Raw genomic sequence first — 16,837 nt, 5'->3', positions numbered from 1 at the left:
TATTCCTTTATAGCTTCTGCTGTTGCTTTTGAGAAGTCCAAAACCGTTCTTCTAGAATAGATTCTCTTTCTGTAACATGTTTTTCCTCCGTGGAAGCTGTTAGGATGTTCTCTTTGAGTCTGATGTAAATGCAGTTTTATAAAAATGAGCTTTGATATGGATTTTCTTTTTCTTATTGTGATTATTGGGTGATTGGGTGAGTCTTCAATCTGAGATTCTAATATCCTTCTATTCTTAGAAATGTTATTATGATGGATATTCTTATTTTGACAGTTTCCTTGCCTTGATTTTCTCTGTTGTTTTTAATAGTTGGATATTAGACCTCCTCTCTTAATTACTGAGTTTTTCTTTTCTTCTTCCTATTTTTCATATCTTAGACTGTCTGGCTTTTTGAGGTACTTCCTTGACTCTTGTATTGGATTTTTAACATCTTCCATCAGATTCTTGTTTTTTTTGAGACAGAATCTCTGTCCCCCAGGATGGAGTGCAGTGGCGTAATCTCGGCTCACTGCAAGCTCCACCTCCTGGCTTCATGCCTTTCTCCTGCCTCAGCCTCATGAGTAGCTGGGACTACAGGCACCTACCACCATGCCTGGCTAATTTTTTGTACTTTTAGTGGAGATGGGGTTTCACCGTGTTAGCCAGGATGATCTCAATCTTCTGACCTCATGATCCGCCCGTCTTGGCCTCCCAAAGTGCTGGGATTACAGGTGTGAGCCACTGCTCCCCACTCAGATTCTTAATATCCAAGAATCTTTCTTGTTCTCTGAGTGTTCCTTTTTTTATATTCTCCAGTTCTTGTTTCATGGCTGCATATCTTTTCGTTTTCTTTGACGATACTAAGGATAGTTGAGGTTTTCCTCTGTTCCCAGGACTGTTTCCTCTGAAATTTTTCTGTTTACTCATTTTCGTCTCTGAGATACCTGATCTCTGGATTTTTGTTCCTATTACAGATTAGATATTAACAAGCTGTATAAGCTAGGCACAGTGGATCACTTGAGGTCAGGAGTTCGAGACCAGGCTGGCCAACATGGTGAAACCCTGTCTCTACTTAAAATACAAAAAAATTAGCTGGGTATGGTGGCGGGAGTCTGTAATCCCAGCTTCTCAGGAGGCTGTGGTAGGAGAATTGCTTGAACCTGGAAGGCGGAGGTTGTAGTTAGCTGAGATCGTGACATTGCACTCCAAACTGGGTGACAGAGTGAGACCGTGTCTCAAAAAAAAAAAAAAAAAAAAAAAAAAACAACAACCTATATGGAAGCACTGTGTGTTTTATATGGGACATTGTCAGTTGGCCTATAGGGTTTCACAGCAGCGTAATCATGTGGCCACTCTTTTTTGCTGGTGGATTTCCAGTGATAGTAACCTTATATTTTATTCCTGAGCCAAGCAGTTTCTTTAGAAAAGGATAATTTTATTTACCTGGGGAATGGAAAGCTAGCTTCTCAAGTAAGTCCCTATAGCTGGGCGGGAAAGTTGAAGATTTCTCACCATTCATTAAGTATACCTTCTTCTAAACGTTCTGTCTTTATTTTATTACCTTCTTGTCTTCTTCCCCTTTTCTCTATACTTTTTTCAGTGTCTGGTTTATTTTTCTGAATCATTTGGGATTCTGTAGGGACAGTAACATCTATTTTATTCTTTAGGAAACCTTACACCACATGTGCACATGCATGCATGCACAGACACACATACACACATGCTCTTCAATTGTTTATATTAAACATTTCCTCCAATGTTGGTATGTCTTTAACTTTTTTTATGGTGTCTTTTATCATATGGAGTTTTATTTTTCCTTAATGTGCTTCTGTTTTAATTCTTACTGGTTTCTGAGTTTTGTGCCTATTTTGCCAAAAACATATAAATCTTGTATTTTGTTCTAACTTTTCTGTAGTTTTTCACTTATTCGTTTATCTGACTTTAATTTCTATCTGTCATGAGATAGACATTTTTATTTTATATTTTATATTTTCCTATTATATATCATACACCAAATGTTCACATACATTGATCTCTTTTTGTTTTCTTTTTTTTTTTTTTTTGAGACGGAGTCTCGCTCTGTCACCCAGGCTGGAGTGCAGTGGCCGGATCTCAGCTCACTGCAAGCTCCGCCTCCCGGGTTCACGCCATTCTCCTGCCTCAGCCTCCCGAGTAGCTGGGAGTACAGGCGCCTGCGACCTCGCCCGGCTAAGTTTTTGTATTTTTAGTAGAGACGAGGTTTCACTGTGTTAGCCAGGATGGTCTCGATCTCCTGACCTCGTGATCCGCCCATCTCGGCCTCCCAAAGTGCTGGGATTACAGGCTTGAGCCACCGCGCCCGGCCCTCTTTTTGTTTTCTTGGCTCTGTACTGTTCATCCATTTTTCTGTTACCTGGCCAGTGCCAAACTTGTAATTACTGTAGCTTCCTAGTTTCTTATATTATCTTTCAGGAAAATGCCTGCTGCATTATCTTTTTACAAAGTCATTTTGCATTTTTGTATACTAGATGAATAGTGGAATTTGATTTTTTCTTGTTCCACTCAACATTTTTTAGTGCTTTATTGAAATTGTGTTAAAATTGTGGGTTAACTTAAGGAGTGTAGTTTTATACTTTTAAAAAATTTCTCTTGATTTTAAGATACTTAAAAGTATGTATCTAAAAGCTTTATCTCATTGGAGTATTAAATCTAGTGATTAAAATTGCTTGCAGAAATCTCTTGACATGACTAGGTATTTTTAAATACTTTGTAACAAACTTTTTTTCCCCCCTTGGAGACAGAGTCTTGCTCTGTCATCCAGGCCAGAGTGCAGTGGTGAGTGGTGCAATTTCAGCTCACTGTCACCTCCGCCTCCCAGGTTCAAGTGATTCTCATGCCTCAGACTCCTGAGTAGCTCGGGTTACAGATGTGTACCACAACACGCAGCTAATTTTTGTATTTTTAGCAGAGATGGGGTTTTGCTGTGTTGGTAAGGCTGGTCTCAAACTCCTGGCCTCATTTGTTGGGATTATAGGCGTGAGCCATTGTGCTCAACCTGTGATAAATTTTAATGATAGAATTTTAGAATTGAGATAGGCTTTTGAGAGGTTTAAAGTATATGTATACTTTTTTTTTGAAACAGTGTTGCGCTCTGTCACCCAGTCTGGAGGAGTGCAGTGGCGCAATCTCGGCTCACTGCAACCTCTGCCTGCCGGCTTCAAGCAATTCTCCTGCCTCAGCCTCCCAAGTAGCTGGGACTACAGGCATGTGCCACCATGCCTGGCTAATTTTTTGTATTTTAGTAGACAAGGGGTTTCACCATGCCGGCCAGGCTGGTCTGAAAGTCCTGACCTTGTGATCCATCTGGCTCGACCTCCGAAAGTGCTGGGATTACAGGCGTGAGCCACTGTGCCTGGCCTTTGTATACTTGTCTTACAAGGCAGCCAGATTCCTTGTTGGAGAATTATTTTTGCTTGAAAATATTCTTTTTTTTTTTTTTTTTTTGAGACGGGGTCTCTGTTGCGCAGTCTGGAGTACAATGGCGCGATCTCGGCTCACTGCAACCTCCACCTCCTGGGTTCAAACGATTCTCCCGCCTCAGCCTCCCAAATAGCTGGGATTACAGGCACCTGCCATCATATCTAGCTAATTTTTGTATTTTTGAAGAGATGGGATTTCACCATGTTGGCCAGGCTGGTCTTGACCTCCTGACCTCAGGTGATCCTCCTGCCTTGGCCTCCCAAAGTGCTGCTATTACAGGCACGAGCCACCACGCCTGGTGAAAATATTCTTAAATTGAGATAAAATTTGCCTCTCTTTAACTTCCTGCTTGTTTTAATTTTGTCTTCTGTCATAAATGAATCTATACAACAGACATTTCAGATTTAACAAATACTTAAATGTCTACTCTTACCTATTTGCAATGCGTACATTTTGTATTTTCTATATGATAAAATTACATAAAGTACATTTAACTGTTCCCTTTGTTTTCTCACTCTTTTTAAGCAACTCTTGTATGCTTTCTGTTATTCTGTCTACTGTTTAATCCCTACTTGCATAGGAAACAGTTGAATATAATTTTTGAAGTTAGCATTATTTTCTAAATTTAGAAATATTTTATAAGTGATTTTGTCTTGGAAAGATAACTTAAGAGTAATTTAATTTTTCAGAACTTTTGAGCATGCTGTTCTAGCTGCAGGAACAGATTTCCGTTCTGACAGACTGTGGGAAATGTATATAAACTGGGAAAATGAGCAGGGAAACCTGAGAGAAGTTACAGCTATATATGATCGTATTCTTGGTATTCCAACACAGCTGTATAGTCATCATTTTCAGAGGTAGGTGGGAAATTCTGATCTTTGAAACATCTTTGATTACTCAGATAGTTGATAATATTAAGTATTATAATTCTCTTGAAATGTTGTGTAAGCTTTTATTACTTGGAAAGAGGAATAAATTTTGTTGCTAATCACAACCTACATGCTTGCTTTTGACATTTTTTCATATGCCTTATGAAATGTTTAGAAATTTTACTGTTTTTAGTTAGAAGTTTCTCCTTATTCATTTTAATGGATAAAGAAACACAGGAATTCTGTCTTGTCTAAGGTAGTTCAGAGTAGTGAAGGAATGAGAAAATAGTAAGTTTAGTTATTTATTTATGGCATTAAATTGACACAGTGCCTGGCACATGATAGATGCTTATTTTTTTTAAACTTAATGATTTGCTAAATATACATTCTTGTGATTGCTATAACACCTTATATCCAAAACAGTGAAGGATGCATTTTGTATAGTAAGTAGTATCTATTTTCAAATAATCAGTTATCATTCCATTTTAATTTTCTACCATGATTTTTCTGTTATGGTTGGTATCCTTTTAATGATTACTGTTAAAACAACTTATTCTGTGTGTCATTATTTTTGTGTTTTGTCTTCTGCTTTATTCAGAGTATTACATCAATAAGGATCCAGAAAGTCTTTCTGAACAAGTATGAGGATTGTGTCTTTGCTTTTTTAAAATTGACATGTTTTCTATTTTTTGTTATAATTTTTATGAGCAGTCTTGAATAAACTTAGGTACTTTTTAAGTGAGTGATTTTCTAAATTTTTCTTTACTACCAAAAGTAGAAGACTTTTATGAAGTATTTGTAAAGTACTAAGGAACAGTTTGCTAGAGGTAGAAGTTATACAGACTCAGGTTAGAAATAGGAAGCATATAGATAGGCATATACTTTCTGCTTTCGATGAAATAGAGGAAGTAGGCAGGTTTCTAAGATACAATGACCAGGGAAGACACTTGCTGAAAGACGTTAACACAAGCAAGAATTGGCATATGGAAATGCTTGGTAAATAGTTACCGAACACATAAGTACAAACGTACTTAAATTACCTGATGGGCCAAAGAGGGTGTCTTTTCATAGACTAGTTCTTCTGTGATTTAAAGTATAGGAAAAATCTATGACTACAAGACTTTACTGATGATGAAAAAAAGTATGTGTAGGAAACACACATAGCATTTTCTATATCCCAGACACTCTGCTGAGTGCGTTATGATTCACTTAATCCTCCCAATAACCCAGTGAGGCAAGGACTATTGTTCCCATTTTATGAAAGGGGAGACACAGAGAGATGAGCATATTTATCTAAGGCCACAGAGTTTGTAAGTGATTGGAAGCTACTTGGAACCTAGACAGTATGGCCCTAAAGTTTTTGATATGTTATCCTACAAGTCCTTTTTTATTTCTAAATAATTATCCCACCAGGCTTTTATTTATTTATTTTTCTTTAAGTCATCAGTTACCCTACGCTTTTAAAAATGCGTATATACTTATAATAGATATTAGTGGGATTATATTACACATACTGATCTATAATCTGCTATTTTTCACTGAATGCATTTAGAACCACTTTCCTTATCAGTTATAGCAAACTCACAAGTAGTCTTTATGCAGTTCTTACAGTTTATATAAGTTAACTAATTCACATGACTTTGAATTACTTTGAGAACCACTGAATTTTTTTTTTTTTTTTCCGGTAACACATGCTTCTTTCTTAAAGTCATTTATTTAGCATTTGCTGTGTACCTGTTGATAGGCTAAGTTGTGGGAATGAAGGCCCGAAGAAGATAGCATGCCTGTGAGTTGGTCAGAAGGATAGAGGAGGAGGCATGTGTTAAAAAACGTATTCTAAGTGCTATACAGTAATAATGGAAATACTTTACTGTGCTTGTGCATTAGGCTTGTATATGGGATGTACCCTGCACATTATCTCTGAGATAATACCTAATTTAAAACCTTTAGTGTGAGGACTTTGTGATCTGGTCTAATATCCAGGTCCAATCCCTGGTAGTTCCTGAGCTCTAAACACACCTAAGTCTGATAACTTCCAAAAGGGCAGTGCTGTTTTATATCTTTATGACTGTAATACCTTTTCCTCTTTCCACTTGTCTAGTGGACTCATATTCCTTGAGCCCACACAGTTTTGTGTCTTCTCTGTGAAATTTTCTCTGGTTCACCTATATTGAGATATCTAGTCTGTCGTTTGTGCCACCACTTTACCTACATTTGTTTACATTTATATCAGCACCAGTAACCCTGCTTTGAATTTATGTCTCCTATATCCTCAACATGCCTGTCAGTTTCTGAGGCATAATTCTTTGTATCTCTAATACCTAAGAATAGACCTCAATATGTATGAGACACTCAGCCAGTCTTTACTGAATAAATGTTAGCTTTATAATACAAAAAACTGCTGAAAAAATACTGTTTAATATTATGCACATTTTGTCACTGTTTTAAAGAAGTCGCTACATGATGTAGCAATCAAGTCATTTTAGATGTACTGTATGTAGTTATTTTAAAATTTTACCTTATTTTAAGTTTTTTAATTCATATGTTGACAGTTTTGAGTTTTAATATTCATCTGTAATTAAATCTGTTTTTTCATACTACATATTTGAGAGTTATTTCCTCATTTTTAATTTTTTAACATGAAGCAATCTATGTTAATTTTTTTCCTCCTGGTACTGAAATGGGCTGTTAGCCTCTGTAACCATTGACTTTGCAAAATTTAAATTAGATTCCAGTGTTATTTATATACTTGTTTTTTTTTTTTTTTTGAGATGTAATCTCGCTCTGTTGCCCAGGCTGGATTGCAGTGGTGCATTCTTCACTCGCTGTAGCCTCCACCTCCCAGGTTCAAGTGATTCTCCTGCCTCAGCCTGCCGAGTAGCTGGGATTACAGGTGCCCGCCGCAACACCTGGCTAATTTTTGTATTTTTAGTACAGACGTGTTTCACCGTGTTTGCCAGTCTGGTCTTGAACTCCAGACCTCAGGTGATCTGCCCACCTCAGCCTCCCAAAGTGCTGGGATTACAGGCGTGAGCAGGTGCTTGGGAGGCTGAGGCAGATGATCACCTGAGGTCAGTAGTTCAAGACCAGGCTGACCAACAAGGTGAAACCCTGTCTCTACTAAAAATACAAAAATTAGCTGGGCGTGGTGGTGCGCAACTGTAATCCCAGCTGCTTGGGAGGCTGAGGCAGGAGAATTGCCTGAACCTGGGAGGTGGAGCTTGCAGTGAGCCAAGATGTCACCATGGCACTCCAGCCTGGGCAACAGAGCGGAACTCCATCTCACACACACACACACACAAAGAAAGAAATGCTGAGGGTATTCATTTTCAGATGAGGATGCCATGCTTACTTTAAGATATTTCATATTTGAGGTTCCAAAGATATGTTCAAATTGTGATGGTGTAGATATTTTAGCTCCTCAACTTGGTGTTTTTGATTAAAATTTGTATGTATACAAATTGCATATTTTTATAAAATAGCGAAATGATTTTTTTTTCAAAAATCTTTTTATAGATTAGCTTAAAACTAATCTATATTTCTTTGTGCAGAGTATTGGCAGTTGGATATGCTAATCTGATTAGGAGAAAGGTTTGGACTTGTGTTATAGTCTTGAGAGTCACCATGGTATACTTATTTCAAGCTGTATCAGTGAGATTGGCCAGAATTATGTATTAATAAAAATAGATGAGAACCAACTGGAGAGTGAAATTCTTGGGAATAGTAGCATTTAGGGCAGGTAGGAAGGGGAATAGGACATAGAGCAGCAGTCAGAGGCTTGGAGGACCATACTACAAAACAAGTGTCCATTTAATTTTATATATGAGGTAATTGATAACCTTAATTGGGAAGTTTCACTGGATTTTTGCGTACTCACGTAGATTGAAGAGTATTTGGGAGGTGGGAAGGAAATGCTATATTTGTTGATTATTTACAAGTGATCATTTAGAATTTAAATGTGGATCACAATATTTAATTTTACTGTGACTTTTGTGTCTTCGTAGTAAAATAGATTCTATGACACACAAATAATAGGTATTAATCATCTTATTTTACAGTTGAGGAAACTAAGATTTAGAGAAAGGAAAAACTTCCCTTAAGTCAGATAACCAGTAACAGACAGAACTGAGGTTTCAGTTTATGCCCGTCCATGCCTTCTCCATTCTACTGTAAAGGAAGGAAGAAGTGGAAGATGTCTATAGACTGTTTTATCATATGGTAGTGTTTTATCATATATGGTAGAGTTTTAATATAGAAAAGAAGGAGAAAAGTTATGATATTTTGGTTTCTTTCTTTAAATCAAATCCTTTGAAAGAGTAGTATGTAGTAGGAATCTCAATATGAGATCTAAAATTATGATTCAAATATAGAATATATATTTTTATTATCTTCCTTTAGATTTAAAGAACATGTACAGAATAACTTGCCTAGAGATCTTTTAACTGGTGAACAGTTTATTCAGTTGCGAAGGGAGTTAGCTTCTGTAAATGGACATAGTGGTGATGATGGTCCCCCTGGTGATGATCTACCATCGGGAATTGAAGACATAACTGATCCTGCAAAGGTAACCAGTCTTATTCTAAAGTTCGTCAGTGGCCAGGTGTGGTGGCTTATGCCTGTAATCCCAGCACTTTGGGAGGCCAAGTTAGGCGAATCACGTGGGGTCCAGAGTTTGAGACCAGTCTAGGCAACATGGTGAAACCCCCGGCTATACTAAATGTACAAAAATTAGCCAGGTGTGGTAGCACATGACTGTAGTCCCATCTACTTGGGAGGCTGAGGTGGGAAGATTGCTTGAACCTGAGAGGTAGAGGTTGCAGTGAGCTGAGATGGCACCACTGCACTCCAGCCTGGGCCATAGAGCAAGACTCCATCTCGGGAAAAAAAAAGGGTCTTCAGTGCAGAAGAAACTGGACCTGTTATCCCTTGACTCCATGAGTAGCAGAGTGATCACTTATATAGCCGGCCATTTACCCAGTGACTTGTAGCTTGTTTGAAATTAATTTCTGTTTAAGGCAAGTGGGGATTGAGTACTTTTACTACGAGACACCCCAAGATAAACTTAGCTTAGAAGGAATATTTTGCCTAGGTTGTGAATCTGCTATCCCAATGTAAGAGAAAAAAAAAAAAAAAAAAGAAATGTATGAAAGTGGTTAATTAGGAAGTTGTGTGATAAGTTGTGTGATGTGTTAATTGGATTTTGCACATAATTGTCAACAGTTAAAAATCTACCACTATTCTAAGACTAAAATATCTGTGAATAATACTGAAATGTAAGCAGTGATACTGAAAATGTTCAGTATAGTTTGTGAGATTTATTTTTTCCCTTTTTCTTCCCAAGTTAATTACAGAAATAGAAAACATGAGACATAGAATCATTGAGATTCATCAAGAAATGTTTAATTATAATGAGCATGAAGTTAGTAAAAGGTGGACATTTGAAGAAGGTGTAAGTGTTTTCTAACAGTCTTTAAAATACAAAGTAGGAATAATTTATTTTTCTTTCAATTTTGATAGTACTATCTCTGTTGTAACTTTATTTTTGCATATTTAAGCCATAACTTCAGATGTTCGTCTCATTTATTATAATCATTATCAGTTTTTCCATTTTCCCTAATCAGTTTTAGAATGTTTGAATTCAGATTTACTTGAATTGCAAGATATCTGCTTAATCTGAACAATTTTATTCTAATTGTTCAATTTTTAAAAGTCAACTTCATGGGGTTATACTTTACATACATTATAATTCGCCCATTTTAGGTTTATAGTAAAATGAGGTAATTTCCCACAGTTTTAATTCTTTGTTTTTTTTTTTTTTTCTGACTGCTTTACTGAGATAATTCACATGCCATATAATTCACCCATTTAAAGTGTACAGTTCAATAGTTCTTAGTATATTCACAGATATGTACAACCATCACCACAGTCAATTTTTAAACATAATCACCACCTCAAAAAATAACACCTTAACTTTTAGTTGTCACTACCCCTACCTCCTCAGCTGCAACCCTCTACCCCCAGTGCTAAGGTACCACTATCTGCTTTTTGTTTCTGTTGATTTCCCTATAATGGCCTTTCATATGAATGGAATCTTAGAATATGGAATCATTTCACAGATGTATGTATGTACATTGTAGTCATCACAGCAATCAAGATACAGACAGAACTCTTTTAGCACTGCAAAGGTCCCCTTGGCCCCTTTCCAGCCAGAGTTCCCCTTCTCTACCCCTAGCCCTAGGCAGCCATTGATCTGCTTTCTGTCACTATGGTTGTTCAATTTTAAAATTTTCAACAAAGTATAAAATGTTCTGTACATTAAAAAGCATGTAATTGGCAAAATGGCAGAAGAAATGGAAAATGTATTATTTCATTTGTTTGTGAAGCTTAAGGAATTTAAGGGATTTTTAATTTTAAAAATTTTTTAAATTATGAAATACGATTAAAAAATTTTAATTATCAATTATATTTAAAATAATTTGTATTAACACTGTGCTTGTGCATATTTTGGTGATTTGGTTTACTTTCATTGGCATGTTACAATTTCATTACAGATTAAAAGACCTTACTTTCATGTGAAACCTTTGGAAAAGGCACAACTAAAAAACTGGAAGGAATACTTAGAATTTGAAATTGAAAATGGGACTCATGAACGAGTTGTGGTTCTCTTTGAAAGATGTGTCATATCATGTGCCCTCTATGAGGAGTTTTGGATTAAGGTAAGAAAATCATGTGCTCTTAAACTTGAATATATTATAAACATTGATCTAGTGACTAACCTTTTTTGTACTTCTGTTGAATGTTGTTCATATAACTATATCTGTTGCATTAGGAGATGGTCTGCTTGCAACCAGATTTGACTGCTGCATATGCCAACCTCGTTGCCTCTCTTCGTCCTTCCTTACAGAAACTAGTCTAGTGGTTCAATAAAGGTGCTGAATGGGTTTAAAAATAGAATTTTATCGTTCTGTCACAAATTTAATGACTTGTTCAACTGTAAATTATTCAGTATTTCCTCTTTTCTGTATGTAGTATGCCAAGTACATGGAAAACCATAGCATTGAAGGAGTGAGGCATGTCTTCAGCAGAGCTTGTACTATACATCTCCCAAAGAAACCCATGGTGCATATGCTTTGGGCAGCTTTTGAGGAGCAGCAGGGTAAGAGTGGAGAAATTCAATTGATATTTTTGAGATTTTCAGTTATTTCAGGAAACAGTGATAACAAATTTAGTAGTAAGGGATGGTGTAAAGCAGAGTTTGGCAAACTTTTTCTCTAAAGGGCCAGATAGTAAATATTTTAGGCTTTATAAGCCATGTGTTCTGACTTTTAGGCTTTGCAAGCCATTGTAGCCCCCAGACAGCCCTAGGCAGTATGTAAATATGTGTGGCTGTTTCCCTTTAGTTGCTGGATTTAGCCCCTGGGTGATTGTTGCCAGTATGTGGTTATAAACATTATTTTAGTTGTTTAAAGCAAAGCATAAACATTTAATTACTGTTTCTAGGTAATATTAATGAAGCCAGGAATATCTTGAGAACATTTGAAGAATGTGTTCTAGGGTTGGCAATGGTTCGTTTACGAAGAGTAAGTTTAGAACGACGGCATGGAAATCTGGAAGAAGCTGAACATTTGCTTCAGGATGCCATTAAGAATGCCAAATCAAATAATGAATCTTCATTTTATGCTGTCAAACTAGCCCGGCATCTTTTCAAAATACAGAAAAACCTTCCAAAATCAAGAAAGGTGCTTTTGGAAGCAATCGAAAGAGACAAAGTATGCATTTGTATTTTTAAGAGTATCTTCTATAAAAACACCAGTGGTCAGTGTATTTTCACTGTGGCAACTGTGATGAAAGATTTGGTCTGTATGTAATATGTTTTATTACTAAATGAGGACAACAGTCCCTCTAAACTGATGTTGCCATTTAAAAAATTTTTTCAAATTGTTTTGAATTAAAAGTTTGAGACATAAGATTATTGGGTTAAAATTATTGTAGACATTGTGATACTTTATATTTTCCCTTTAGAAATTATCAACAAATTTACTGATTATTAAGTAGAACAGAGGACTTGGGAGAATACTTTATAAACAAAAGCATAGGCATTGCCTGTGTTGTAAGCACATTTGGCAGTGAGATGATTTAGTTTCTCCATAGAGTACTTTTTATGTATCAGTTGAAAAAGGCAGTGTACAGGAATAGGTAATTTCTCAGGTTTTAGGATTTTAGTTATTGCCAGGTCTGTTTAAGATAAAGATTTATAGCAGTTTGCTTCTAGCTGCAGTTTAAGAGGTTTATCTTTTTTTTTTTTTGGAGACAGTCTCGCTCTGTCACCTAAGCTGGAGTGCAGTGGTGCCATCTTGGCTCACTTCAACCTCTGCCACGCGGGTTCACGCAATTTTCCAGCCTCAGCCTCCCGAGTAGCTGGGATTACAGGCACGCTCACCGTGTCCAGCTAAGTTTTGTATTTTTAGTAGACACGAGGTTTCACCATGTTGGTGAGGCTGATCTTGAACTCCAGACCTCAGGTGATCTGCCTGCCTCGGCCTCCCAAAGTGCTGGGATTACAGGCGTGAGCCACCTCACTTGGCGGTTTTTTTTTTTTTTTTGAGACAGAGTCATTGTCACCGAGGCTGGATTGCAGTAGCGTGATCTCAGCTGACTGCAGCCTCCGCCTCCTGGGTTCAAGCCATTCTCCTGCCTCAGCCTTCCGAGTAGCTGGGATTAAAGGTGTGTGCCTCCATGCCAGCTAATTTTTGTATTTCTAGTAGAGATGGGGTTTTACCATGGTGGCCAGGCTGGTCTCAAACTTCATACCTCAAGTGATCCTCCTGCCTTGGCCTCCGAAAGTGCTGGGATTATAGGCATGAGCCACCAGGCCCAGTTAAGATGTTTATCTATAGTTGTAGTAAAGATTTAAATTATTTGAAGCATAGAGATAATTTTTTTATGTTTTATTTTCTAATGGTCATGGTAAGTCAAGTCATACTAAATACAAGATAGGATATAGTTTTAATTTATTGGCATTTAACAATTTGTATTGTTTAGGAGATACTAGAATGATCAATTGATTGAAAAATTCATCAGTGTGTTAATGAATTTTTTCACCCTTTTAGATATATGCCGAAAACATTTAGCATGAGTTGTATTTTAGTACAAAACAATTTTCATTTTTTTTTTCAAATTGAGACAAAAACTAAGGCATTTTAAATATCTGTGCTCTAATAAAAATATATTAGAAATATTAATGATGCTGCTTTTTACACAGGAGAATACAAAGTTATACCTCAATTTACTTGAAATGGAATATAGTGGTGACCTCAAACAAAATGAAGAAAATATCCTAAATTGTTTTGACAAAGCTGTACATGGTTCATTACCTATTAAAATGAGAATTACATTTTCTCAGAGAAAAGTGGAATTTCTTGAAGATTTTGGTTCTGATGTTAATAAGTAAGATCTTAATTATATTACCTATTTGAATGATAAATGAGCATTGTTATTTTTGTATGGGGATTTGATGATTAGTATAGATTAATACATTGTTAAATTTTAAAATGTTCGCTTAGTTTACTTTTTCCTCAGATATATGTGGGGGTAAATTCAATTTTATAAATGTATATGCATTTAACAGGAAGACATACGGTTAGTCTTTCCTTCAAAACTGTTTTCCCAATTTTAGAGTGACAATTTAAACCATGACTGAATGAGAGAAGGCAGGAAGGAGCAATCCTGTGAAAGGGAAAGGGGATAAGGATTGAACCCTGAAACCCAAATATTTAATATATAGGTCAATAAAGATGGATGGGATTAATCTCCAGTAGGAGTGCTGTTTTCTGAGATTGGAGAAGAGGATGGATATGGTCCCACAGAACACGCCTAGTGGCCTCATCTTCATTTTAAAAGGCCGAAAGTTGAGGATGGTTGAAGAGAATGCTCCAGTGGATTTGGGAAAAGGACAAGTTTCAGATTTAATTTACTAAGAGTACAAGTATTGGCTAGAGCATTGCTGAAGCTCCAGTCTTACCTGATCTAGTAAGGAAATATCAGTTCCTGTTAGGCATGTGCCTTCTCTGATTATTCTCATTTAGATTTCTGTTGAAACCACTGTAGATAAACTGAGAATTAGTTGTATCTGGGTGTTTGTATATGTGTGTATATATTTTTGATGGCTGTGTAAAATTTCAGTGCAACTAATAGAACAGCTAATGTTTATATTAGTGTATTTTAATGTATTAATGTATAGATTTGCATGCTTGGCATGATGCCAAATGTTTTATATTAGCTATCTTGCAGAAAATTCGTATCAGTAGAATGAGGGTATAGGGTTCTGTTCTCTTAATAGATGAGGAGAGGAATAAACAAAGATTAGGCATTTTTTCTGAGGTAATGTAGCTATTATTACATTGTGGAGCTTGGACTGAACCTACTTCAGTTTCTGCTCTTAACTGCTTGGGTGCTGTATATTTAGTGTCTTATGTTTACACTGAAGAAGGTACACAAAAGATGAGATATGTAATTCTAGCTTGTAGTCTAGTTGAATGATATGATTAATAGAGGAAGTAAGTGTATGAGGTAGCAAGTAACTGCTAGGAGGGCTGTGATCTCTCTGTGGATCAGAATGGATTTGTCATGATAAGCTGAGCAGAGGACACAGTGGCGAAAGCAAGTTGAAGCTCATCTAAAAGTAACATCTGCTTCATTGGAGGTTTTTGTGAAGTAGTGGAAGCGTGATCTTGACTCTGTCGTGCATTGAAAGCTAGACTGAATTGATAGCACATGGAGTAGGCAGTTGATAGTAGTAAGCTATTGGAATTTTGACCAGTGATGTTAAATGACATTATTTTAATTTGGCAAAAATAGGCAGACAAATTGGAGATTCAACACAAGTGTCATTTAGTCCATTGTAAGTATAGGGAATGGAGTGTCTATCAGAACTATGATTTTAGTAGTAGAAATTTTAAAAATAAAGGAGTCACTTAGAAATTTTCTTTGGCAGTTTCTTAAGTAAAAATAACTTTAAATATTTAATAAAGTTTGTTTTTTATATATTCCAGATGATATGTTTTTCTTTGCTTTCAGGCTTCTGAATGCTTATGATGAACATCAGACACTCCTAAAAGAACAGGATTCTTTAAAAAGGAAAGCAGAAAATGGGTATGTCACTTTTTGCTAAGTCAAGAAGGGGTGCTTCATTATGGAAATGCCTTCAAAGACAAATGTTACTTTTGTTGTAATTTACATACTTTATTTTCATGATTTGAAAGTCATGAATGATTCAGAACTTCAGTAATACAAATGTATAGATAACATTCATCTATTCGTTAAAGTTGTTATCTGTGGGAGTTTTGAAAGTTTCCATTTTGCCATTTTATAATAGATCAGAAGAACCAGAGGAAAAGAAAGCACACACAGAAGATACAACTTCATCATCTACACAGATGATTGATGGTGATTTACAGGCAAACCAAGCTGTATATAATTATAGTGCATGGTATCAAGTGAGTATGCATAATTATAATTCTTTGTTCATAGATGTTATTAGCATAAAATAGGATACTTTCTTTTTTAAAAAAAATGTTTTTGTTCCAATTGTGTAATACATTCTTTGGTGGTTAAGTACTAGAATTTTTAGCAGTGAACACTTGCTTGTTTTCTTAAACATACCTGCTTTAATTACACTTTTACATACGGAACTCTGCCATAGTTCTAATATACTAACACACTTAATTTTTCCTTTCAGTACAATTATCAGAATCCTTGGAATTACGGACAATATTATCCTCCCCCTCCAACCTGATGGGAAAAATGTAAATTTCAAATGGAGTGTGTGAAAAGTATGAAATTATTATTTTTTTTAATGAGGGATGTAAACAATATAAGCTTGTTGTATTTGAAAACCTGTCTTCCTTGTTTCTGTGTAACATGATTTGTTTAGTAATAGGGGAAAAATGTCAATTAGTAGCTTACCACAGATACTGATACTGTTTCCTACCATTTATAAAATTTACTTTTTATTGAAGAACTATTTTTTGATTTTTGCATTAAGTGGTCTAGAATTCTTTTGCAATGCATTTGCAACAGAATTTTGTAGCCTTAAGGGGTAGGAAGAAAAACCTGACTGCAAATCATGTCAGTGTAGTACAAAATTCTGACAACACATAAGGGCTGGTTATTAAGGATTTACCTTTTTTTTTTAAAAAAAAAAAAAAGGACTTTAACCTTTGCTATCAAGGTTTTGTCTGTTTCAGTTATACTTGTGAATTGTGATCTAACGGCAGAAAGGATACATTATTAAAATACTATGCCTTGGAATAGAGATTATAAATGAGAAAATGGAATGTTTGCATCCCTTTAAAAATGAAAATCATATCAAAAGTATGTTGTTTCAGGAGACTTTGTATTTAGAATATTCATGTAAAACTTGTGAACAAGCTTTCATTTTGATCAAACTGATCATCTTCATTTTTGTAATAAAATGGAAGACTCATCCAGTAATCGTTTATGAATTTATTTTGGGGGCATCAATTAATAAT

General features: G+C 35.8%; 1 protein-coding gene and 1 non-coding gene across 6 annotated transcripts in view; both read left to right on the top strand.

Moving 5' to 3' along the window:
- The window catches only part of PRPF39 (pre-mRNA processing factor 39), a 31,836-nt gene extending 15,037 nt beyond the window's left edge, over positions 1–16,799 (top strand). For all 5 annotated transcript variants that reach the window (XM_003901745.2, XM_009211471.4, XM_021941177.2 and 2 more), the window contains 10 exons: positions 4,128–4,295; positions 8,706–8,871; positions 9,649–9,756; positions 10,859–11,023; positions 11,337–11,463; positions 11,808–12,076; positions 13,570–13,754; positions 15,384–15,458; positions 15,682–15,802; positions 16,045–16,799. In XM_003901745.2, coding sequence (XP_003901794.1) covers positions 4,128–4,295; positions 8,706–8,871; positions 9,649–9,756; positions 10,859–11,023; positions 11,337–11,463; positions 11,808–12,076; positions 13,570–13,754; positions 15,384–15,458; positions 15,682–15,802; positions 16,045–16,101 — 1,441 coding nt within the window. In that variant the 3' untranslated portion in view covers positions 16,102–16,799. The remainder of the gene's footprint in view (positions 1–4,127; positions 4,296–8,705; positions 8,872–9,648; positions 9,757–10,858; positions 11,024–11,336; positions 11,464–11,807; positions 12,077–13,569; positions 13,755–15,383; positions 15,459–15,681; positions 15,803–16,044) is intronic.
- On the top strand, positions 12,141–12,226 carry LOC116276253. Its single transcript, XR_004185677.1, has one exon. It is a non-coding gene; the product is annotated as a small nucleolar RNA SNORD127 (small nucleolar RNA).
- Positions 16,800–16,837: the final 38 nt, after the last annotated feature.

The sequence above is a fragment of the Papio anubis genome, chromosome 7, assembly GCF_008728515.1.
Source record: "Papio anubis isolate 15944 chromosome 7, Panubis1.0, whole genome shotgun sequence".
Lineage (NCBI taxonomy): Eukaryota > Metazoa > Chordata > Mammalia > Primates > Cercopithecidae > Papio > Papio anubis.
The sequence above is the reverse complement of the archived record's forward strand: the minus strand, read 5'-3'. Positions and strand labels throughout refer to the sequence as shown.